Raw genomic sequence first — 24,613 nt, 5'->3', positions numbered from 1 at the left:
AGACCTTTGCGAAACCTCATAATACCTGTCATGTGGGTCTATTTTAAAAACTGTTCCTCTAAGTTTACCATCTTAAAGGAGATGTCGTAATATATATTCTTATTGTCAGCAAGTCCTATAAAAAGACCAAAACCATAAAATGAGTATTGTAAGTATTCTATGTCTAATTTAAGCCTCATATGACTTATTCTTCTGTTCCAGAGCTCCAAAAACTATCAACATAAATGAGACACACAAATGTGTTCCACACATGTTCCTTCATTATGATCAACATCATCAAATGATATTTGTATTGATAAAAAGAATAACACACAAATGTTTTTTTTCCTGACATATGTTGACAATGAGGAAAATCTACAATAATACCAGTCTCGTCCTTTAAGCTCTATTGACAATGAAACCCCTTCAAATATCACATGTATGAAAAAAATTACACAAGAAAAGAAAACATGAGATTTATTAATCATCACAACATTGACATCAACACAATTCTCCCTTTTTGTTCAGCTCATTTGAGTGCAATCAACACCATAAATAAAATAGGTTAATAAATAAAAAAAAAAGAGAAAAAAACAGGTTATTTACAAGCAGCCAAATTATCTTAGCATCATTTAAGTTTTGCAGTTCCATCACAACAGAAAAATATAATGGTCATACAAAAAAACATTCTGTGCAAACAAGTTGCTGAATTCAGTGGGGCTTAAAAGTTTAGTTTTACATTAACAGAGAAATGATTAGTTATGACATCCTGCATCTGTCTGACAGTAAGATTCATCCCAGAAATGTTTCATGATTCACATAACAATCTTTTCAACAACTAAAATGAGTGAAAATGTGGCCATGTAATTCTGTTAGTTGCTCATTATTTACAGTATCTCCATCATCACACGAGTCAGATGAAGGATGTGAGGAGTGAATTTACAGAAGTAACGTACCGTTTTCTTTTTCTGAATGTGCAGTAGTAATACTTATTGACAAAATTCACATTGTACTTGACTGACTATTGGTGATTTCTTCTCTTTTTTCTTTCGCTGCTGAGCTGTGGAGGTTAGTAGCAGTGAGAAGTGAGGGGGCCCTACATTAGATGACATGAAATGAAATGGGGCAGCTGGACGCCGGTCACACGGGTATTTTCAGTTATGGCTTTAGGTCACTGTTACAGTGAGTCATCATGCAATGCTGAAGCGTGGCTGGAGCTGGCCTGCCTGAGCGGCCACATGAGAGGCTGCTCATTCCCCTGTGGACGCACAGCCTGTCGGGAGCCCCGGCGGAAGGTTTCGGCTGCAAATAACCGACGCTCCTTTGTGGCTGTTTTGACCGCGCTCCACAAACACTAACAACTCAGGGTCCACACAGAGAGACAAAGATAAATTTAACATCAGACATCACAGGTCACGCTAAAATAAACAACCGCACCACCTCCGCCGTGCCGTGGCTGTAGCATCGGGGTGACGCATAAACAAATACACAAACTTGCAGACGTGTGTTTTATGCAAAGTCTGGCCAGTAAACTTTTTTTCTTACCGTGTAATTCTCAAACTCCATTTGGAAATCACTGTTTAAGGAGAGTGTGAATCAAGTCCTGAGTGAGAATGCTACGTCAATTTCAGTGTCTAATAATAAAAACAGCTTTACTTTTCAGATGGAACTAGAAATTATAGAAAATTATCTTTCAGCCCAAATGACACGTATATGAATCTGAGTGAGAGACTTCCAACGTTTCCAGTTGCTTTTCCTGATGTGATTTTTGACATAAAACAAACTGGACCTGCATCATTTACTTAACTCATTTTGTGTCTTAATTGATTACATACAGGCAACAGCCACATTATTATAATACAAAAAAAATAAAGCAGCCATCAGTTAGTCTTTGCATTAGACACATGTAGCAAGTAACACTGCTTTTGAACTCAGACTCCCCTCCTCAGTAAACAACCTGTCCCTGACACAACTCTCTGTCTGTCTTTCACATTTCTAAGGAGAACGTTTCAGAACAAATTAAAGGAGATGAATCCATGTTTGATTCTCTGGTCTAAGCGTAGGCTCTGTTGGATGAATACAAGGGATGACTTTCTGTGCTCCCCACATAAACAAGGCTGCAGGCTCCTCTCGCTCTTTAAGAGGTCAGTTTGGAGTAGCTGGGCGGAGAGAAGCGTCTCCGCAGGTACTTGAGGATGTAAAGAGGCAGACAGCTCACTAGCGTGATGACGGTCACCTTCCACAGGAACGACACCGTGGTGATGAAATATACATCTGGCACAGGAGAAGAGGCAAAGGTCAGAAGGAGACTGTAGGATTGACTAAATGTTTGTGAGTTGGCATGGTATCAGTCCAGTGTGCTTTGAATGCAAGACAAATTAACCTGTTACAGTTTCATACAAATTTCCTTACAAAATGTCAGATTAAGTGCAACAGAGAAGAAGAGTTGCAAGATGCAACAGAAGAATAGCCTTTAAAGTCTATTCCAGTCTGACTTCAAGACAGAGGAAAAGTGTCCAAAAAGGGTACGCTCCACCACACGCCAGTCATGATCCTCAGTGGTCGAGATTGTAGGCTGAAAGTGGAACTCCACACCCCACATAAAGCTGAAAATAAAGGCCTGCAAAGCTCTCGGTCAGAGTATTGTATATGTCACAAGTCTTAATATGGCACAACTAAAATTGGCTCGTTTTTTTTTTTTAGTCAGCTCAAGTAAATAAATGCCCAATAGCCTGGCAACAAGGAGGCTGTAATGGAATAATATAAACACCAACATTACTCTCCCCTCTGCTGTTAAACTTGTTTATGTTCCAGGTGTCTAATGGTGATGAGAATAATATTTTTGTGGGTAGTGTTTTCTACCGAACACCTTGTCTGTGATAAACACATGAGCCATAGCAGTCCACAGGAAACTAACAGCCCTGTTGGCATTTCCTCTTTGATACTACGGTATGCCTGAGTCTCATCCACACCAGGACTATTTGTCAATGCACTCACCTTTAGACTTCCTATTATCCAGCAGACCGCAGCTTATTGCACACCAGAGGCACTATATGAATGAACAGGTCCCCCTTACTGCTGAATGCTGACGTACTATTTCAAGGTCGCCCGAAGCACAACAACATCAATCAGGCTGCAGTGAAATGAGCGCGGACTGCGTTTGTTTTCTCGTCTCTATGAAATACAGCACCACGGGCTGCGAGTCACCTTTTGTGTGGGTGAAATATGAGTTTGTGCGTACGTGTGTTTGTGTTCACTCACCTATGAACTCATGCAGGAAGACGAGCGAGGCGACGTAACAGGCCAAGCTCAGGAGCTCGCCGACGATCATGAGCCAGTGCCACGTCTGAATGGTCAGGGCCACCATCAGCAGCTCAGTCAGGATGAGAGAGGTGAAGGAAATGGCGACGATATGGACGAACTCTGATTCGAAGAGAAGCAGGGCCCCGTACATGATGATGCTCCCTGTGGAGGAAAAAGAGGCCACAGCCTGAGAATGAGACCAATGGTGGTATGTATTAAGAGCAACATTTAGAGATGTAAGTCATAAGCCACACAGTGATTCAGCGTTACAGTCAAGCTTTAGTCTGAAAACAAAGTGACTATCCAGCAGGGTCAGAGCAACGGAGGTCTGAAAAAGTTACCAGAAGAGTCAAAACTACATGAAACACCAACCTGTATATTTTTATTTTAATTCCCAATCAGTTAACGAAATCAATTAAATCTTATTTTCCTTATTAGTATATGATAATGCATTCAGCATGTCCAAATCACGGACGGGTCCAAGGTGTGAGTGCGTGCATCAACGGTAGTTAACACAAACTACAGCTAGGTCAGCTAGCTTACACAAAAACACAAGTAGCTGAGCAGCAGCCATCACCAGCTGCAGCTAATGCTCATCAGTTCATTTTTATCATAGCTCATGTTGTTAGCTTTGTTTTGAGGTTATGAACCTTTAGCTCTTGCTACAAGAGTTTATATAGTGACACTACTACAGCAGTACAGTGTATGGATGATTAACATTATCTGCACTTGCTGGTGTAGTTTTATCAATGTTAGCTGCAGCTAGCTGAACAGGATTGTGCTCAGTGTGTGTGTTTAGCTACCACTGTGTTCATGTAAACACACAATCCTCTCAACTGATCCGGACTGTATTCACCACTGATGTTGACCACACACCCTGAACCAATCTATCTCAATATCATGACAAATAATCAAATATGTGCAAAGCCCAAATATGAAAACTACTGAGCTGATTTTAGGTTCAGGGAATGACCTCTGATGACCTCTCACAGCCTTTTGTCAGAACCAATTGTTTGGGGTTTAAAAATAAACATTTTTGATTGCTTTGATAATGACAGATCTGTTAAAAATGTTTGAAACAATCTTATACCTGAAAGTGTTTCATCTATACAGAACTATTGTTTGGAAAGCAGGCAACATTACTTGAAAATGTACAGTGTCTTAAGATCAGCCATAAAATGGAACCTTCATGTTCTGACAGAAACAGGTCAAAGGTTCCTGGGAATAGCTTAGTATTCCCCTGCAGAGACTTTTCACTGTAAATGGCCCATGTTGGAAATGTACCTTTACTTGGGTTTTTGACCAACAAAGTCCTCACACATCAATAAACCTCTGGAGAAATTACAAGAAAGTGTGTGAGCCGTGGGCTGCTGAAGAGAAGTGTGTCACAAAGAAGAGCAAGACACCTTTTATCTCTGTTTGTCAGGGAATGATTCGTCAGTGTGCTGAGATCAAACATCTGATCCTCATCTCTGTGTCTGATCTGAGGCATTGTTCATCTGCATTTGACCGACCAACCTCCAAAATAGCTGAGTGTGTGTATGGAAAGTGATGACTCTGTGATTCACAGTATGTTGACTTTACTCATTTTTATAATTTTTAGGCTATGGCTACCTCTCTCTCCAACAGTTGCAGTTACTGACTCTGATTATCAACTCTTCCTTACCTTGATAGATACTTATTAGGACCCATATTAGAAATGTCTTGAAAGACAGTGGTCGACCCTGTGGGGTAGAACAAGACATCATATTAATAATTTTTCATATTTTTGGCTCCACTGTAACATGTAGGAGGTGAACACTCATTATATACCTTCAAGAGATCTTTGTATAACTCTGGGTACAACATGGCAACCTCTGACTTCACATCCTTGTCCAACACCAGGGAGAAGACGGGGAACATGGTGTAGATAGTGGAGTAGCTGAAACAGACAAAATCATGTGTCCTCAGTGTGAAGGGGTGGTGGGGTGGGGGCATGCTCCAGAGAAAATGGCACATGGACAAAAAAAGTTTCACACATTTCATTGTTAGATTCATTAGAAATGCATCATTGGAGTAGTCAATACTTTCACATTTTCCCCTTCTCGTGTTTCAACAGTGCCTTAACACAGAGGAAATGCCATGGAGTAAAGGCAGCCAAATGCTCCCTTGATAAGTCATCGCCTTTCTTACCCGATAATCAGAAATCCTTGGTAGAGAGGGACTGAAGCAAAGTAGAAAACGGAGGAGAAAACGGCCTGGGGACAGAGGAGAACCAAGAAAGTGATTTATTCTTCTTTTCATATTAATAAAAAAAGTATCCATCTATCTATCTATCTATCTATCTATCTATCTATCTATCAAATACTCTGATGGCATTACAGATGATAATGGGAGGAATCAGGGGCATCACTTTTCAAATGCTACAGACAGAAATAAGTTCATTTAAATCAGAGGAATGGGAGGAAATGAAAGATATTACATTATAACATTAACCTGTCATGGTAACGCGCAAATGAAAAGGTAACCACACTCTGACTAATCAATTAGCTAAATCACCGCAATAACCTTCATTGTACAGCAGAGCTGCTGTTGGAGAAAACTTCACTGACTCACTCTGGCATATGTCTTCAACATATGGATGATGCCAGTATTGAGCTGTAGGCTAGTCAGCCTTCCATCCAGGCGGCCCCCAAACCAGACAGGTCACAGCTGCGGCTGTGGTCGGTGTTAATGTGAGACATGTGGAGGAGGGCCTCCCTAAAATCTCAAAAGTCCATGATGCAGTGAGTCACGGGCCGTCCCTCCACGGCGGAGGCTGAGGTTGGACTGGGACATGGGAATTGAACTGGGGACAGTGTCCAGTGTGTGTGTGTGTGTGTGTGTGTGTGTGTGTGTGTAAGGGGGGGAGGGGTGGCTAAGAAGGACACCACAAGCCCTCTCCTCTGAGTCATTGCGCACCCCGCCCTTCCATGACCACCCCTGAAACTTCTCCCTGCCTTGCCCCAATCATGTCCTCCTCACATTGAGGTCTTAGGTGTTGTGGATAAACATAACTCATATAACATATATTCTCTTTCAGTATTTCACAATCACTTTGGGTCAGACTTTCAATGTGGAAGACTCTTAACACAAAAAGCCAAACTGACTTGCTGAATTCTTACCTTTATAGACTAAACACTTAACACGGATTAACATGCTCAGTCTTCAGTCTCCAGCCAAGTCATATTATTTTTACTGCTGATTACTGAACATACAGATCACTGTATTAATACAACATATGTTTGCAAGTATTTTTCCTTATTTGAACATTATTACTCAGGTGGACAGCAATGCAAACCAGCTTTGCTAATAACGTGCATGTCAAATGTACGGCAACAGAACAGGATCAAAATTGTAATTTCTTTCCTTTGGAATTCTGTCAAAACATCACAATGTGATGAAAGTCTTCTTCTGGTTTAATGCTTTCCAGTATCACTGCAGCTTACTGTATTTTAGATGATAAAACTTACAAGTGACTGAAGCATCTGAAGTTTGATTAAAAACAAACCTTGAAAAGCTTAATTGTTCCAGTAAAATCAAATCTGAATCATTGTTTTTCTGTAGCATTAAGTCAGTCTATAGACTTCACTGTCTACAGTATAATTACAGCAACAGAGTATATTAAATTAATTAAATCCATGATTTAAAAAGCCATTCTTACTTAACATGTCAAATACTGACTTCTGCAGTGATTGTACTTTTTCTCTAATTTCTATTTGTATTATTTTGAGAAAATGACCAGTGCAGACTTGGTTTTGATGAAAATCTGTTATTGTTTGACAGAAATATTTGCTATTTTAAAATGGAACAATATTTAAAATTCATGTATTAATATATCTGTTCTGCTGCTCTGATAAACACAGTATGTGATGTATTATATAATTTAACACAGATGTTTTCATTTTGTGTGCTATGTGGAACTTGGAGGCAAAAAATAAGGAGTGCAGAATCCTGTGGTCAGAGTTTTGCACATTGAAACTCACTGTTGTTTAAACTGAGCCAAAGCTGTTGTAAAAGAATTCAAAGTTCAATACGGCTGCTGAACACAAACCCATGGCACCATGTTTTAGTTGCACTTTACCTGCATGGTACTGATGCACAGGCTCCTGTGGATGACGAACTGGCTTAGGGCTGCAGACCTTTTGTAGCTGTTCCGACCGTGGACCATGAGGAGACGGCCCAAATGTTTGAACTGAGTCACAGAGAAGTCGGCGGCCAAGGAGGCCTGCTTTCCTTCCTGTCAAACACACAGCACAGAGGGCAATGAGGACACGCTACAACACGTCTTTGCTGACCTGAAAAGTAGGCCTTTGAGTGCTTACTGTAATATGAACAGTGACAGATATGTAGCTCGGTTATTTGGAAACAAAAATGAGGCTAAAGGGGCAAATACTCCCTAAAAACATTAGACTAGGAAGAATCAACAGTCTGTTGGACATGAGATCTAGAGATTTTAATAAATCCTGAGAAAACACATTCACTGAATATGCCATATTAATCTATAATAACAAGTAGAGCAGAAACTAATTACCCTCTTGATTATCAATTAATATGCTGGTTATTTTCTTAATTAATCTATTGGTCTGTAAAATATGAGAAAATAGTCATCTTCAAATAGCTTGTTTAGTCTGACCAAAAGTCAAAAACCCCAAAATATTAAATTTACTGTCATAGAAGAAAAAGAAAAACAGCACATGTTCACATTTGAGTTGAGAACCAGAGAATTTTCAGCATTTTTAGTAAAAAAAAAAAAAAAATTTTCAATAATTCAATCATCAGTCAAAGAAGGGGCTCTCTCACTCTGAAAAAAAGAATAAATAGAAATCAATTAATCAATAAAAAAGACAATTCTGCAACATATGAATAGAAATAGATAATAAACAATATAAATAATAATATAAATTAAAAAAGAGAACAAGCTTTTTTTTTACTTTGGATTGTTTCCCTTGAAACCAGATCAGTACCCGGAGCATGGCTGCTTTTGACTACTTATTCAATTATCAAAACTGTTGTGGATTTTTCTCTCATTTGGCCAATAACTGATGAACCAACTCATTGTTTCAACTCTAATAACCAGTCAAGTGCAATGTGTCCATGTTTGTTAGAGGGTAAAGTTATCTCTGGAGCTTTTAATCATAATGCCGTTATTTCTTTTATTTTCTGTAATGCAATTGAATTTGAAAGCACCCTCTGTACAGAAAACATGTTCTTCTCACAGTTGTGGTTCTCCTGTTTCCTCCCACATGCCAAATACTTGCAGCTTTTTAGGGTGAACTGGAAACTCTAAGTTGCCTGTAGCTGTGAAGGTGAGTGTGAACGTTTTTGTCTGTATGTCTGAGGCTGAACCTTGGATTTGTGACTAGTCCAGGGTGCAGCTCACCTTTTGCAGAGTGTATACTGGTATAAGCTCCAGCCAAACTGCTGACTCCAGCTTTATCTTTAATGGACACATGTGAGAGGGGTATCAACTTCCTCAACTTTCTCATCAAAAAAAGCAAATAAGCGAATTTTCCAAAATGTTGTAACATCACTGCAGACACGGGTCCATGTCAGAGCAAACCAGCCATCTTGACAGGAAACATACAGAGAGAGAGGTACAAGAGGCAGCAGGCTGATGAGAGACTCTTACTTTTACTTAAGCGCAAAAGCATCCTGTCATCCTTATTTCCTCTACTCAGACAATAGATCCTCATAAAGAGGAATCATCTGTGTGCATGTCCCGCTATGTGTCTCTGGATGTGAGAGAAATCTTGACAGGAAACGCAAAGAAAAAATCTGTGAGAGCAGCACGTCAATGTGAGGCGATGAGATGGAGCGAATCTTACTTTTCCCTCCACTCCCACGCCACAGTCAGCTTCCTGGATCATGCTGACATCGTTTCCTCCATCCCCTAAGAGAAAACAAAAGCCACGGAGGTGTCAGGATTCACATCAGTGACTCAACAATACAAACTGTTAAGAGAGTAATGTGTGTGCGTATTTCATGAGACACTCCCTTAATTCGGCCTGATTAAGAGATCAGAACTACAGCCAAGGAATTTGTCAGATAAAGGAGCTGAGTGATATACAGTAGCTGGAATTCATGAAGGACCTATTAATGAAAATATCTTTCAAATGACACAATGAGATCACATATAAAATGTTCAGATTGAGTGATGTTCAGTTCAGTGAGCTGTGCTCCACTGTTATATGTTACAAAACTCTTGATATGATGCTATCAGCACAATATGATTCTATTGAAGGGCAATAACAATAATATGAATCATCACTCAGCTCTAGGTGTTACCATCATCAAGTGACACGCTGCATAATAGCATTAATGCACATTTAACCATCAGCTGTGCTTGACTGTGGCACTTTATGGATGCTCATACTGGGAGTGCTCGAGATATGAAAAAGCTGTCGGGCTGTTTCTATTTTCTACTCACCTACAGCGCAGGTGAGCTTGCCTGTGCGCTCTTGCAGCAGCCGCACTATCTGTGCCTTCTGGGTGGGGGTACATCGGCAGCAAACCACAGCAGGGCACTGACACGCAAGCTCCATAAACTCATACTCATAGTATTTCAGACAAACCTACAAAGAAACACCATCAAAAACAAATGGGTGAGCAACTCAGGCCACCGCATATAACTGATCTCAGCTGTGGATCCTCAACACCTACAGTTTAACCCCTATTGCAGTATAGAAAATGAGTCTAACCACAGATACCACTTCCAGAGATGCTTCAGTGGCAGTGATATTATCATGCATCACACAGAAAACATGTCAGAGTTTCATAAGGAGAGATAAATCGGTGAGAGGAGGTTGAGACACACACACACACACACACACACACACACACACACACATACACAGGGAGTTTACCTCAAGCGAGTCCCCCGATATCACCAGAGCGCAGTCGTGTTTTCTTCTGAAAGCGTTGAGCTCCAGGTGGGCTTCCCCTCGTGTTGTCACCTATGGCAATGACGACCACATTTATAAAAGAATGCACATGCATGAACATAGACACACACACAAAAAAAACACTCACATAGAAAAATTATCGAGGATGACAATCTGTCAGCCTTTGCATCCTGATTGTTATCAGACAAAACAATGGCAGCTTTTTCACTCAAGCTGCAGTGATGACAAACGTTAGAGCAACCGAATATCTGCCACACATCCCACTAACTAATGGTAGAATATACTGATAACTGATTCATAATTTTAGTCATTTTCAATCAGTTTGTTTGCATTTTTCCTGGTCGACGAAAATGAGACATCTGAAAATAGACATTTGAATTTCCTTGGACTGAGGCAAATTATACCAGGCATTTTTCACAATTTTCTAACATTTTTTGGGTGAAAATAATGAAAATTTAATTAATGTAATAACAATAGTGTCTGGCCATTTACTGATTCATTTCACAAACTGGATCAGTGAAGGCTTACTGGCAGTAAATGGGAAATGTTGGCAAAATGACACATGAATTGATTTAACTGATGTTCAGTACAATGGACTGTGGTCTACTGTTATGTATTACATCAGAAAAAAAGTGTAAAACGAAAAAATTTTAACCACAAACCGCATTAGTTTTCGATTCCAGTTTCCCTAAAACATTACTTCAAATAACATATCGTAAAATTAATTCATGACATAATCACATCATCAGGATTCTACTGAAAGTCAATAAGACTATAAAATCTAATTATTGCCCTTCTAGCTGAGCAATGCACCCAAAAGTGAACTATTAAATTCTCTGCATCTGTATAAAAATATTAGTGTTTATTACTATAACTCCTCCTGTCGGCACTTATAAGCGGAGGCTACGTAAACATCATGAATGACAATATAATAATAACCAGATGTGCCAATGTAAAATATGCCTTCACATAGGAAGTTACAGTTGTTGATAAATGTATAAACAAACACAAGAAAATAACATTACATCTAAATGTTTATCTAGCGTAGTATGAATGAGTGAAAAGAGAAGAGGTACTGAAATCTTAATTGGAAAGGGAAACTGGGAAGTGGGAAAATATCAAATCAAGTGAGTTTCCTCACAATTGTGTCAGTTTCAAATATAGATTAAAAAATTCTCCAAAAATGTGCAGCACTGACAGGGCATGGTGTTAATCTGTCAACAGGAGCTATGCTCCGGTATGAATATCCTTCAACCGCTGACTATTCATACGTCAATCCAGATCAGGCCATTGGTGGCCACAAGGAAACTAATCCAGATGTATGTGTTGCAGGCCCAGTCAGCACTCCCCCGTCCACTGGGACAGAGGTTTTCAAGCCGTGCCAACCATTGTTATTCTCTTCCAGTAACCGCAGTTGTACGCAAGTTGTAACCTTCCTATATGGCAGGCGCTCCTTCAGCTCTGGCATTGCTCCAGAGGGGAAGGCAGAAGGGGGACTATCAAAGCCTGAAACCTGCAAAACAAATTAGGAAGTGAGCCCTCTGCATGTTCCCTCTGGGAGTGGTTCAGCTGGTTTCTCCTCTCTGGCTGAGCGAAGGCCTGTTTGTTCTCTTTGACAGTGGCTTGGATGCTTTCACTGGTGGGCGGTGATTTATTCAGCTGTGGATGCTGGCTTGGGCTGCATGCGTAGTTGTGTGGGGCTGTTTGACCACTAGCAAATGGGCCTTGGTCGCACAGGAGGATGGATGCCCGTGGGTCGACAGAGTCAGGAAACTGTCAGTGCTGCGTTGAACTGGGATGAACCCTGTTGTACTAAAATCAACTATTCCCCACTTCATATGCAAACGAAAAGGAAGACGGGTCCTTGTCCTGCACTTACGGGTCTGAAGATGTGGATGTCCTGGTTGCGGGTGATCAGATGGGCGTTCTTAGCTGTGCATGTGGCTGTTTCAAGCTTGTCTCCTGTCAGCATCCAAACCTACACAGAAACCAGAGAATAACATGTAGTGAAGAGAATTTATGGGTTTACAAGATGCACTGAGGTTTGTAGAGAAATTCCACTGAAACATATCAATAAACCAAAGAAAAATGTGTGTTTCAATAATCTGTTAAATCAGTTAACAAAAGCTAAACTCCAGAAATCAAAGACTCTAATCACCGACTTGATCAAGCAACCTGTGACTGTCTGTGGTCAAAATGTGAGGACTTATCTTTATTATAGTAATTGTGTTTCAAACTGGATGCAAAAACGAGTCGTCACGTAGATTGGAATCACAGTATCCAACTTCTGTCTCAGACTGATTCTTCATGGAGTCATTTGGATGCTGCTTATAGAAGCTTAGATCTTAAATTCTAAATAAGTTACATGTATAAAACCAGTGATTTCTTAAATGTACTGGTTTTGAGTTTTTGTTTTTGTTTTTTGCTTGAGTTTTGAGATATTCACCACACAGATTTCTACCTCCCCTCAGATTAATTAAAAATTACATTTTAAAAAATTCACTAGTAACACGTCTTTCCGGGAAGAATGCTCCTGATACTCTGGAAAATTCACTGAACACAGGGTCAAAAGTTTTCACTGGAACATAAGAGTTACAGGGACACTGTTGCTGGAACGATACTATTGACTTTTTATTTTATATCAAAAATAATAATTAATAACAAATAATTTCATCTTTTAAATGCTATGAGAAGATGAAATGTAATTCCATTCACCTCCACTGTATTGGGGTGGAGGGAGACATCTCAGATACACATATCTCAGAACCTGAGCCAATACACCTGAACCTATCTGCACAGCTAGATACCACTAGAGCTAAGTGAGGAAAATTGTTTCTTTTGGGTGAACTAACCCTTTGAATAAAGAGGGAAGGGTAGTAGAAGGGAGTATTAGCCCAACTCTTACCACAGTGACTAATCAGCTTTCTGGTTCTCTTGCACAAAACCAAATCCTTGTTTCCATAAAAATGTGGTCAAATATTTTACATCAACCATACGAAGTGTGCCAACTAGCAACCACTTAAAAAAATTCCATGTAATTACTTCAAATGTATGGCAGTCTTGGTTTTTATACTTGAATGAGGTATCTATTTGAATGAGGCTTAATCATGTCGGTAGAGATGAAAAAACATACTTTTACTTGTTTTGTTTCTATGTTTTGTTTTCGTAATTTGTTGCTACTGTGAGCTATGTGGCCATGCCTCCTTCCACCTCAGACCTTGATGCCTGCATTGCGGAGGATCTCCAGGGTGGGCCTGACGTCTGTCTGGAGCTGGTCCTCCACCCCAGTCAGACACAGCAGCTCCATCTCCATCTCCAGACTCTCAATCACTGTGGCCACCTTCAGAGAGCGGTCATGGACGCTGAGCTTGGCCTGGACATACCGTGCCTGAGGAGCAGGGGAGTGATTGGTGGGGAGAGATGAAATAAGCATAAATAAGGTAGAATCATTGCAGGACCAAAGATGAGAAACAGCCAGGAATAGGAGGAGAAATATCAGTATAACCGAAGACATGACAGTCATAGGCAGAAATACTTAAAAAGCAGCAACACAATGTATACACAATGTGCATTCATTAGCAGAATATTGCAACATACAAAGGGATTAAACTGTGTGCATTATGAATACAACATTCAACACACACTGAAACTTCCATATAAGATATTTAAGTTTCAGTGTAAAGTATAAACTTCAGTATTTTCCTGCAAGCAGCCCTGAAAGCAGCTGTGATTTAAAAAGATAGATACACATAGGAGACATGATCAATGGGTTAACGCCCATCTTCAGTGCTCCAGCTCCATGGCAATTTGTGAGTGAGATAAAGCAAAAATAATCTGAGTGTGAGTCATACAGGAACACAAACTCTGTGTGTGACTCAGTTGGTGACTCACTGCTGCCCACCAGCTCTGCTCACACAATTATACACTTCAGCAATGGGCCTGGGGCTGAAAACGCAGGGGGAGACAGCCCTGCCCTGCTCAAACAATGAGTGGGGGCTTGGTGTGTGCGTGGGAAGGTGGGGTGTACAGGCTAGAGGAGGGGAGGGGGAGGTCAGAGGTTAGCCCAATAACCCGAGAACACACTTTGACATTTGGAAATACAGGACATGTCTCCGTAGAATATCAGTCTGCATTTTTTTTGTTTGACAGTCAACAGACTTTGGGTGTAATTTGAGCATAATAGACGTGTAGCACATGTTGGATATTTGTGTGGTTTACAAGCCAAAGAGAAAGACAGTGAACGTGTAACATTGCTAATGAAGCTCAGTCCCTCAGCACAACTTCAGATCACTGTAGGTTCATCATGAGAAAGCACTTACCTCAAAATCTTGATACTGCTCCTCTGTCAGGGACTTCTTGGAGACCACAAGGACCCTCAGACCCTCCCTTGCCATGTTTCCGCACTACAAAACAGAGACATAAACATTCGGATTCAGCAGGTTATAAAACATATTTGTCTGCGAGTTTTTTATAACAGGAATAAAATCATTGTCATTACATAATGTTTTGTGAAAAAGAGGGAAATCTACCTCCTCTTCCAGCCAGTCGTTATACTGGACAATGCCTGCCATAACCACATCAGCACCCTTCATGTAGAAAGTGATTTCTCCTGTTGATTCATCCTAGAAAACATGACAGTATATAAACACCTGAAGATGAAATACACAAGCCTGCCTCACTCACAGTTCAGTTCCCACATGAGCCAATGTGAACCTGCACTATTTTATGATTCTGTGTTGCCTAGAAATATGTAACTTATTTTGGTATTCACAAAGGGTTTCACAAAGTGTTTGAAAATGTTATCACGAGGAAGTCCAGCTTCAGAATCCCAGGCTTCCTGAGCTATAGCCCAGCCAACAAAAATAAAGTTAGTCATCAGACTTAGTCACAGGTCGTTATAAGGTTTTTCCTCAGAAAACGTGCTATAATATGAATGTTGTTTTTATATTGTGTTTCTCGTGAAAGCCAGTGTCAAGTAACAATCAGTGTCCTAGCAACAACCACTCACCCACAGACGGTCATTTTTAAAATCAATACATTTCCTTTGAAGAACATAATGAAGCAAAATGCACAACAGCTTCTGCAGACAGAAAATATTAATTCATAACTGGCACTCACTCGCACTATGATGCCCATTCTCTTGCTCTCATAGGTGAAGGGGAATATCTGCAGGATGGTGAAGTTCAGAATTTGGCCAGTAGGGGTCCGCAGCTGCATGGAGGACTGGTCTCTTCCCACCAGTGTCAGTCCAACACTCTCAGTCCACTGCACCAGCGACACCTATCAACACCACATTGTAAAGACTGTAGTGGGTGGTCGTTAAAATACACCACTGAATAGAGAGGAGAAAAAGATGCAATATTTATCAAGTAGATAATATTTTATGTTTTTTTTAAATAATAAAATATTGTCATCACACAGCAAGACAGAGAAGTGACCACTGCTTGAGGCTTTTTTATTATTCTCATGGTAAAGCCATTATGTCAATATGATGTTCCATTACTTGGATTACAAAGAAAAGAGCAGAGGACACTTTGGAGAGAGAAGCCTGTCAGAGAGCACAGTAACCATTTAGCTGTAATCAATAGCTCAAGCATTTTCAGCACTCAAGACTATTGATTGATAAACTAGGGACATGTCCATTGAACTGAAAATATTGTTTACGTTTGATTCTTTCTGAAGGACATAACAGATGACATCCATTAATACAATGGTAATGTGTGTGTGTGTGTGTGTGTGTGTGTGTGTGTGTGTGTGTGTGGGTGGGTGTGTGTGTGGGTGTGTGTGTGTGTGTGTGTGTGTGTGTGTGTGGGGGGGGGGTTTAGAAAAAGAGGGGAGATGACATTGCCCAATAACTTCCAGACCAGAGTCCAGATCACATACCCAATTCATCATCCATCTTCTGACAGCACTAATAGCAGAGTGGCCAAATGGACACAGATGAGAGAAACCAACAAAGATCACCATGTTCAGACTCGATTTTAAAACCGCAGATTTTTGTGGTTCCCAAAATTACTTATTTTGGAAATAACATGACCACGTAGTCTGACAATGCCTGGCCAGGAGCACGTTAACGTCAGAAAAGCGCAGACTACCGTAATTTTTGTCATCCAGGTTGGGAAATATGAAGATTGTGCTTAGTCACAGTCTAGAAATATTCACTGTGGAGGCATTCGTGGATCTGGTGTTTGCCACAGCAGCAGCACCACCTTGTAACGGCAGCATCTGGCTTTGCTGTTGATTTTCTAGCTGGACTGAATAATGCTGCGTCCAGCTGGTTTGACTCAGAACAACCACAAAGTTGACAAGTTTTTTTAAGAGCTGAAAAGCAAAGTGATTCAGATATCAGCTCTCATCTGTGAATCACACAGAATATAAGTCATTCTATTGATTACACTTACATATGAATAAGATGATTCTGCTAAGTAAATAATCTTGTTTTCATTTGCATGTGGATATCTATTTATCTGCAGTGGTAAAAACCATGTATTCAACAGTCACTGACATTGTGTCTGTAGTGCTCACAGCCAAAACCAGATCTATGTTAAGACTTCCTGAGAGCTGTAGGAAAACAAACTGAATCTGATTGTATCAAACTGATACAGTTCACCTTTCAGGGCTTAGCAGCTCAGACAAAACAGTTTCAATTGTTTTCCAATGTGACACTACACAATAAAACAGCTGCATTCTCTAAGAACAATACAAACCACAGTTCTTTAATCACAGCAGATATGCAGGGCTCTATTAAAGTATGCTATCAAGGAGAAAATTTAAAAGGGGATAAGTGCAATGGGCTGGGGAGCACATTAAGGAAATCCGTATTTACACAGCAGGAAATGGATCGAGTCGAATTCCGCAGCCCTCTTCCTGATGTTCAAAGAATTCATACTGATCAAGGACATAAATGTGAAACGCCATTTGGCTTTTTGAATGTTCCCCTTGAAGGAGGAAAGCAGTGAAGACACTCAAGATAAAGGCCTTAACTGACAAAAACCAAGAGCTCTCCATCTTGAGATCAGAAGTCTGTTCTCCTGTCAGCCCTCCCCTATTTGGCCATAAGTAGATGAAGTGTACATTTCCCAACAGGTCAGGTTATAAATATATCAACGTAAAGGTATTTGCCTGTGTGTGTGTTTGTTTACATGTATCGTATTGTAGCTGTTTATATAATAAATGTGGGGAAACATCCAAGTCTACGTTTCCACACAGACAGAAAAAAGAAAAAAAGCAGAGAAATTATTTTTTTGTTGCTTTAAAATATTACAAATTTAAAAAATCTAGTGAGCCCTTTATGACCCATATTTGCTATTTCCTTTTTTGTTTTTTGTTTTGTAAAGATGTTTGAGCTGCATTTCTTGTATGAAAGCTTTTACCAGAATATAAATCATTTCTTCTTCTTCCTCTTATTATTATTATTATTAACTCATTTTATGACCATTCAATTACCATGTGTTATGCTCTCTACCAACCGTATGATGACTTTCTCGAAGTCATAGTCCTCCTGCTGTCATATTTAGTAACACAGAGCACATTTTCTCAGTCCAATAAACAAACAAACAAATAATTAGATATTTGAAACATCTAGAACAAGAACGAATTCTTTGAAATTAGATGACAAATAATAAAATGTTAAAGGTGCCCTCCAGATATGTTTTAAGACCTATAAAAACACTGTCCTATGAATAATAAGCTCAATTACCTTGTTAAAAAAAAATCTTAAAATGATGTCTACTAATCCATCCACTTAAAAAAAAAAATACAGTTTTTCAACTGGACACAAGCGGTCTCTACAAAATAAGTGCTTTTTTATATTTGTGCACTGGAAGCTTCAAGTTTCCACATCACATTTGCTTAAGTTGCATAGTGGACCAAGATATCTTATAATGCTTGTATATACATGTCTTAAACTCTGAGCACAGAAAAACTTAATGTCAAACATAAATCATTCTCCACAGTCCAAGTCAAACAAAGAAACATAAAGAAAAACATTTTGATCTGGACAGGAACTTTAAATCATTGAGGGTCTTTATGAAACATATTAGGATTTAAAATGAGTTGTGTCTGAGTAGTATTTCGTTTGAATTCAAGAACTCAAGATTATTAAGAAAAAAATACAATTTTCAGCACATGCCCTGTAGGTTTTGACAAGCAGAATTTATAAAGAAGCATGTAATCTTTTTTATTCTCTTAATAAATCATCATCAGTGTCAATAACAAAACTGAAGTACTGTGAAATGGTTGTGTGGTGGGCCATCATACCTCATCTGGGCTGGAAGCCTGGTAGACTCTGCACGTGTCTTCATAATGCTGCTCAGCCTCGGCCTGGTCTGTCACCCCATTGGACTCATATACGGGTGTCACGTTGTGCACCAGGGCAATGGCCTTCACAGCCTCATGAACTCTACTACTGATGGTCTTGCGGACCTTAGTGGCTGCCGGAGCCCTGGAGGCTGGAAGGTCATGGGTGGGCTGAAGAAAATTACAGAAGGTACTGTGATCAAACAGAAGGGCATAGAGGAACCTGAACAGAGTCATAACACTCTCCTCTAATTGTAGTCTTTCATTGTGGTCAAAGTTTTTGTAAACTATTGTAGCGAAGAGAACTTATAATCTGGACTGTCCAAAAAGAAAGAAGCTGTATGAGTGAGTGAAAATCTCAAAGAAGCTGTGTGAACACTTTAACTCCTATATACAACAATACACAAAGGTAATTGGAAAAGAGAGACTACTAACTGGACACGTGTAGGTTTAAGTCAGAGAAACTAGTTGCTTAACCAACCCAGCTTCAATCGTTGCTGTGATAACTATAACCAGATGTGTAAAGAAAATATGAACAATTTGCTTTTGCATTGTGGCCTTGCTATTTTTAGACAGCTGTGCGTTCCAGGGGTTAATGGTGGCGTCATTAAAGAAGTCCGGTCAGTGCTTCGCTTGTGGGCTAATCCTGTTTCCTGCTTCACTAACCTCTGGTGTCAAGGGGGACAAAGAGTGTCATCTGAGGTCAGGAAGCATTCAACCAAACAATAATCACAAACTGATATGTTTCTTAAAACAATGTTCACGTCTGTTTGTTTTACCCTTTCCCAAGCTGTTGGAATTTTGATCTTTTCTTTTCTGTTTGTTTTCTAATTGTTCATTTCTTCTCTTTGACTGACACAGAACGCTTTTTTTCTTCTTTTTTTTTTTTTACCTGTGTGTAGGCGCTGAACACATGGCTTTGTACTTCATCCATTGAGTCCATCCCATACGCCACAGTTCCAAGATGGAGCCGTCGGAACACCATTTCATTTTGGGTAAGAGTCCCTGGTAAAGATTACATTACAGGCATTTAAACTCTGAAATTCCTCTACAATAATAGACTTGAAACAGTTAATAAGTCCTACATTTTTGCATAATATTTTACAGCACAAAATATGAAATGTGTGTTTTAGATTTGGTTGTTAAGTATCATTTTGGAAACTAACACTTCTAGCGTCAGTATGTATAAAAGCATTTCTCCACTGTTCACACTGGTTGGGTTTTACAGTCATTAATCAGTTACTTAAAACAGAGTTTGCATGTCACATGTTGTAATTGTAAATAAATGGTAAGAGAGCCAGAAGCTTTCTGTTTGACACTACACACAACCTCTGTATCCTCACACTCACTTTAAAAGCATTTTCCGCTAGTATATCAGAAAAGACCTCAGGGGCCTCTCATGTACATTAGCCTGACCTGCAGACCCCCCCACCTCAGCCTTATCACACTCTGGATGGGGAAACGGCTGATCATTTTATTGGGCATGAGGGCTGTAAATCTGACGTGCAACACCTCGCGCCTAAGGAAGTGCACTGGTGGAGGTGTTGTGCTCTGAAGGTGTGTATGGATGAGAGACTCTAGGCTTTTTTTTATGATTTAAGGGTCCAATAAGTAGCAGGTCGCTGGGAGCAGAAACCCCACCACAGAGCAAAACCCCCCAGGGAAGGAAACGACTTAAGTCTGTCCAACTGGATACTTCCTTGGCAAATCCTCAGCACTATAACCTCTCATTTTAGCACTACACACTATTTTGGCCACACAACCAAGGCTACCTTAAAACTATGCTGCTGTTCTAACCTGTTTTGTCAGTCAGCAGGTAGGAGATGCGTCCAAGCTGCTCAGGTATGGTGCTAGCCCTCACCACCGTCCCGGGGATCTTGGAGTCTTTCTTAATCATCCAACTGAAAACCATCTTTCCCATATCCAGATTGACACGCAAACTGTATCCAAAAATAAATAAATAAATAAATAAATGAGTGCTCTTTATCTCCTCACACATGAATAAAATACAACACTGCAGATGACTTTGAAACTTTACCTAATGGGCACAATGTGAGAGAAGAGCAGCAGGAAGCGAAAGATCTGGAGGTACCAGCGTCCGGCAAAGTGCTGGAGGGCCACCATGACCAGTGACACCACCACCAGTGCCCCAAACAGGATCTTAGTCAAACAGTTCACTTCCAAGTCAAACAAACCCACCTATCAGGTACAACAGAGACAAGCATTATGCAAATGAAACAGAAATGGACTGTATATGTACAATATTTAAATCTAGGTAAAAATAAATGAATTAATTAAATGTTAAATAAATCACACAATTAATCTATTATGGATACATTTTATATATCTGTGAAAATCTGCCAAATAAATACATCTTTGTGCAAACTAAATGACCTAATGTCTTAAGGCTCTGCTTCACACTACTGTACCTTGTGCCTTGGGTTGGAGGTGTTCATGACACTGCGCAGCTCCTTGCCTGTGTAAATCACAACCCCCACCACTGTGCCTGGAGAGAGGGAGAGAAAATCCGCCTCAGGCCAATATAATAAAGGAACAACATAAAACATAATATGTCAAGAAGATGTTTCCCAGACTTATAATCTTGGCATGTATAGACATTTTCAAATGAAGAATGTCATTTGGAATATAGGATGCAGATTTGCAATTGCTTAACAGATAACATGTGTTAGCATGAGTTAGTGGATTCTGTCTTATTCTGATTCTGATTATAGTTAGCTGAGGAACTATTTATAAATAAGCAAAAATGTCTGACTTCCTTCTGTTTGTTTAGTTAAGTCATTAGCTCAATAGTTGTAGAGGAAGCAACGCCTCATAGCAGCTCTGCACGGCTAAGAGCGAAGGCTGGTCCTCGTTACTTCCTGGGTATCCACCAGTCCACCAGTCAGATATTTACCAGAGGCGACAACTGTGCTGGCCCACAGGGTGTTTTCAATGCTGAGACTTTCGTTGACAGGGGGGTCTCCATCTTCCTGTAACAGTTGACACAATATGCAAATATAGAGGATGAAGAGCGAAGACAGAAACTGGTCAAATAAATGCTACCTTTGTTAAACAGAGGTTTTGTAAACAGAATGTAGTGTTCAAATTACACTAGAGCCATTTTCACACACAGACGTACTGACGTTTATTCGTTCAGACGTAAATATCTTGTTCGCTGATGTTTAATAATTCTAATCTTTATGGCTTTATCCAGACATGAGAGCACATTTACAGAATGAGCCTCAATGCCATGCGATATTTGGCATCTGATGCACGAGAGGGAGATGAGAGAGAGAGAATGGTGGAGGAAAAAATGATGATTAGGAAGAAGAAGACTGTTTTCTGTTCTGTCATAGGCTGCATCACTAATGGATTCTTAAAGTCAGTTTGCTGCTGAAGCCTTGATTAATGACCAATGTGAGCATGCTGCGTGTTGTAAAGGATCCAGCATGCACAAGCACACAGAACATTAAGTTGGGACTCTCATTTTATCCCTATTTGCTAAAGAAAATGTTATGAGCTCAGACCTAGCAGGATTGCTGTCATGACTTGAAAGTAAAATTAACTGGGGCACATTCAGACATGTCATCAGATCAACATGTGTGTAAGGGGCATATGGTTGAGAAGAACAGTAATGTAAGCACTCACCCTGGTAAAAGTTCCAATAAAGTTATGGATATCAATGTTTGGCTCTTCCGCGTACACGTATGATCTGATTTGGAGAAGGTCCTGTGAGACATCAGAAACACAGTTTAGGATCAGTGACACTTTAATAATTATTAATGACAGAGAAGAAGACAAGAACAAGCACAGCTTTGCCTAACTTACTCATTAAGCGTGAAAAATACTGTCAGAACTGTCATATAACATTTTCTTCACAGGGACACCAGATTCATTTAAATGATCATGTACAGTTTGTGCAGCGCTGTTTGCTTGATGGTTTTGCATTTTACAGAACCTTTGCTCGAGGCTTAATTAGTAGACAAACTGAGACTTTCAAAAAATAAGTATTCCTGGACTTGTTTGACAAATATGGCGGTTATTTTATTGTTACTATCTTGTGAACCGAGAGGCTCATACTGTTTATGTTCAATAAAAAAACAGCAAATATTCAGAATCAGAATCAATTATTTTTGGCACATTTATTTAAAAATTTACTTGGTTGGCAACTAATGTTCTGTCAATGGACTTTCTGATTAATCAACTCATCCTTTGAGCCCAAAACTAATATATCAGTTTGCCAAAAAGAGCCAATATTACCCTTTTTATTTATTCATTTACCTGCTCGATTATTGTGAATTAATTCTTCGGCCCAGACTACTTACCCCTCACTAAGTTGTCAATAGTCTGGGTTCAGTGTAGAGTTGTGGAGTTGGTGCCAAATTAAGTTAAGATTGAAAATAAATAAATAGAATAGCACTATTTTATCTTTATAACACTGAATTATACTGTGCTGAAAATGACAAAACAGACAAATTGAGTCTAAACAACATCATGAATATTTGCCTCTAAAACCCTCAAGTGGTCAAACAGTGACTAACTCTTCTAACAGTACAGGCCTGAGGTGAGCCTTTGACCTTTTAATCATGACACTCTCTAATGACCAGGCCATCCTACACTCTGGTCTAAGAGGAGCAAGTCTTTCATTAGGAGTGAGTAGTTATTTAACCACAGTTAACATGTGCAATTTCTCCTGAAGTAATATTATTGCACAAAAATGTCATAAGCGCAGTGTCGCAACATCCAGTTTTCTCCTGCATCCTTTCTACCTCACCATCTTTATTTCAAGACTCACGGCAGCAGTTGGCAGCCTCTGTGTGCAGGCCACTGGGAGGCGTAGTTTCCAGTCCGTCTCTCCGTCCAGCTGGTCAGTCCGCAGGAAGCAGGATCCTGGAAAGGAGAGGGACAAGAGCTGCCACTGATGCCAGATGGAAACACACTTACCCCTAGAGGGCCACAGCAGGCTGTTAGTTAAACAAGAAACCTCAGAATCTTTATTCTGGATAATGGAAGTGAATGTATACATTTACGTTTCAATACATACTGAAGGCTACTGTTTCTGGTTCATGATTTTATTTATTCTAATACACATTCATTTCCCAGGTCCCCAGTTTACCTGAAAAGAGGCTATGAAACAATTTTAGCCTGGAGTCACTAATGAGTAGGAACTTCTGAGAATGAGACTGAGCTGTTTATTACTTTTGGGATCAAGCTAAGGTAGAAGTGGAGGTATTCACCCAAGCCCATCCCCCCGCCCCGTTGGCCTGCATGCGTCATCCTGCCCTCACTCCCAATCCTGGCCTAGGCTCTTCATAATTGACCTAATGGCCTCCACATGGAAGAAAGATAACCGAGCACTATTTCCAGTAAAACAAAGCTGTTGTTTTTCTTCCCCCAACAGGAAGACGCAAGAAAAACATGCATCTAGCTTCTCTTACACAGTCACATTTGGTCTTCTGAAGGCTGAAAATAAAAACATCTCCCTGTGATGAGATTTTTGAGGTGCTTATTTTGAATTAACTTGTGTGTATTTTGTATATTTGCAAATAAACAATGCAACGCAATCCACCAAGTTGTTGTTATCTCTAACAAATCTTGTCGTAATCCATATTTGATTATTCAGATGAGGCCGCCTCCTCTCGTGTCTCCTGTTTTCTTTTTGCATTTGATTTTTGTGTGCCTTGATTTTCCTTTTCATTATCTTCTCATTTGAAAGACAAAATTAGTCATAGACAAAGATTAAGAGAGAACAATGTTGTGTCTGCAATACCCATCTCACCAGTACATGAAGGAGCAATTCTCCACCACAAAGCACTTTGAGTGATAGTTTAGTACTGGACCCAATTACAATTTAGACATTGTAGGACTTCCTGTCCTGGCTCAGGGCTAATCCCTGCACCTCAGCGCCTTTTTAAACAAGTCATTTCCCCAGTCAACCAGGCCAGGCAGCCAGTCTGTAGTGGAGATCTGGATGAATGACCAGCAGATGTTTACCATTTCTTTCAGAGGTCCTTAAAAAGATCATGTCAGCAGGAACACGCTGGTTCTACAAAGAAAGGCAGAAAGAAAAACATGACTTCAACATCAGTTCCTGATCCTGCACTTTTTCC

General features: G+C 39.9%; 1 protein-coding gene across 1 annotated transcript in view; it reads right to left on the bottom strand.

The window, feature by feature from the left end:
• Nucleotides 1-439: 439 nt before the first annotated feature.
• Nucleotides 440-24,613, bottom strand: part of atp9a (ATPase phospholipid transporting 9A (putative)) — a 32,105-nt gene continuing 7,931 nt past the window's right edge. Inside the window, exons 6-28 of the mRNA XM_022763295.1 lie at nucleotides 24,498-24,549; nucleotides 23,299-23,393; nucleotides 22,152-22,232; nucleotides 21,418-21,493; nucleotides 20,933-21,009; nucleotides 20,542-20,702; nucleotides 20,301-20,443; nucleotides 19,396-19,508; nucleotides 18,465-18,674; nucleotides 15,324-15,485; nucleotides 14,735-14,827; nucleotides 14,525-14,608; nucleotides 13,423-13,593; nucleotides 12,085-12,183; nucleotides 10,167-10,256; nucleotides 9,731-9,875; nucleotides 9,129-9,193; nucleotides 7,385-7,540; nucleotides 5,455-5,519; nucleotides 5,095-5,203; nucleotides 4,949-5,006; nucleotides 3,241-3,444; nucleotides 440-2,253 (exon numbers count right to left, since the gene is read on the bottom strand). Coding sequence (XP_022619016.1) covers nucleotides 2,117-2,253; nucleotides 3,241-3,444; nucleotides 4,949-5,006; nucleotides 5,095-5,203; nucleotides 5,455-5,519; nucleotides 7,385-7,540; nucleotides 9,129-9,193; nucleotides 9,731-9,875; nucleotides 10,167-10,256; nucleotides 12,085-12,183; nucleotides 13,423-13,593; nucleotides 14,525-14,608; nucleotides 14,735-14,827; nucleotides 15,324-15,485; nucleotides 18,465-18,674; nucleotides 19,396-19,508; nucleotides 20,301-20,443; nucleotides 20,542-20,702; nucleotides 20,933-21,009; nucleotides 21,418-21,493; nucleotides 22,152-22,232; nucleotides 23,299-23,393; nucleotides 24,498-24,549 — 2,646 coding nt within the window. The 3' untranslated portion in view covers nucleotides 440-2,116. The remainder of the gene's footprint in view (nucleotides 2,254-3,240; nucleotides 3,445-4,948; nucleotides 5,007-5,094; nucleotides 5,204-5,454; nucleotides 5,520-7,384; nucleotides 7,541-9,128; nucleotides 9,194-9,730; nucleotides 9,876-10,166; nucleotides 10,257-12,084; nucleotides 12,184-13,422; nucleotides 13,594-14,524; nucleotides 14,609-14,734; nucleotides 14,828-15,323; nucleotides 15,486-18,464; nucleotides 18,675-19,395; nucleotides 19,509-20,300; nucleotides 20,444-20,541; nucleotides 20,703-20,932; nucleotides 21,010-21,417; nucleotides 21,494-22,151; nucleotides 22,233-23,298; nucleotides 23,394-24,497; nucleotides 24,550-24,613) is intronic.

This window comes from Seriola dumerili, unplaced genomic scaffold (genome assembly GCF_002260705.1).
Source record: "Seriola dumerili isolate Sdu_G_001 unplaced genomic scaffold, Sdu_1.0 BDQW01000468.1, whole genome shotgun sequence".
In the NCBI taxonomy this organism is placed as follows: domain Eukaryota; kingdom Metazoa; phylum Chordata; class Actinopteri; order Carangiformes; family Carangidae; genus Seriola; species Seriola dumerili.
Note: the sequence above shows the minus strand (reverse complement) of the source record. Positions and strands in the feature narration are given on the sequence as shown.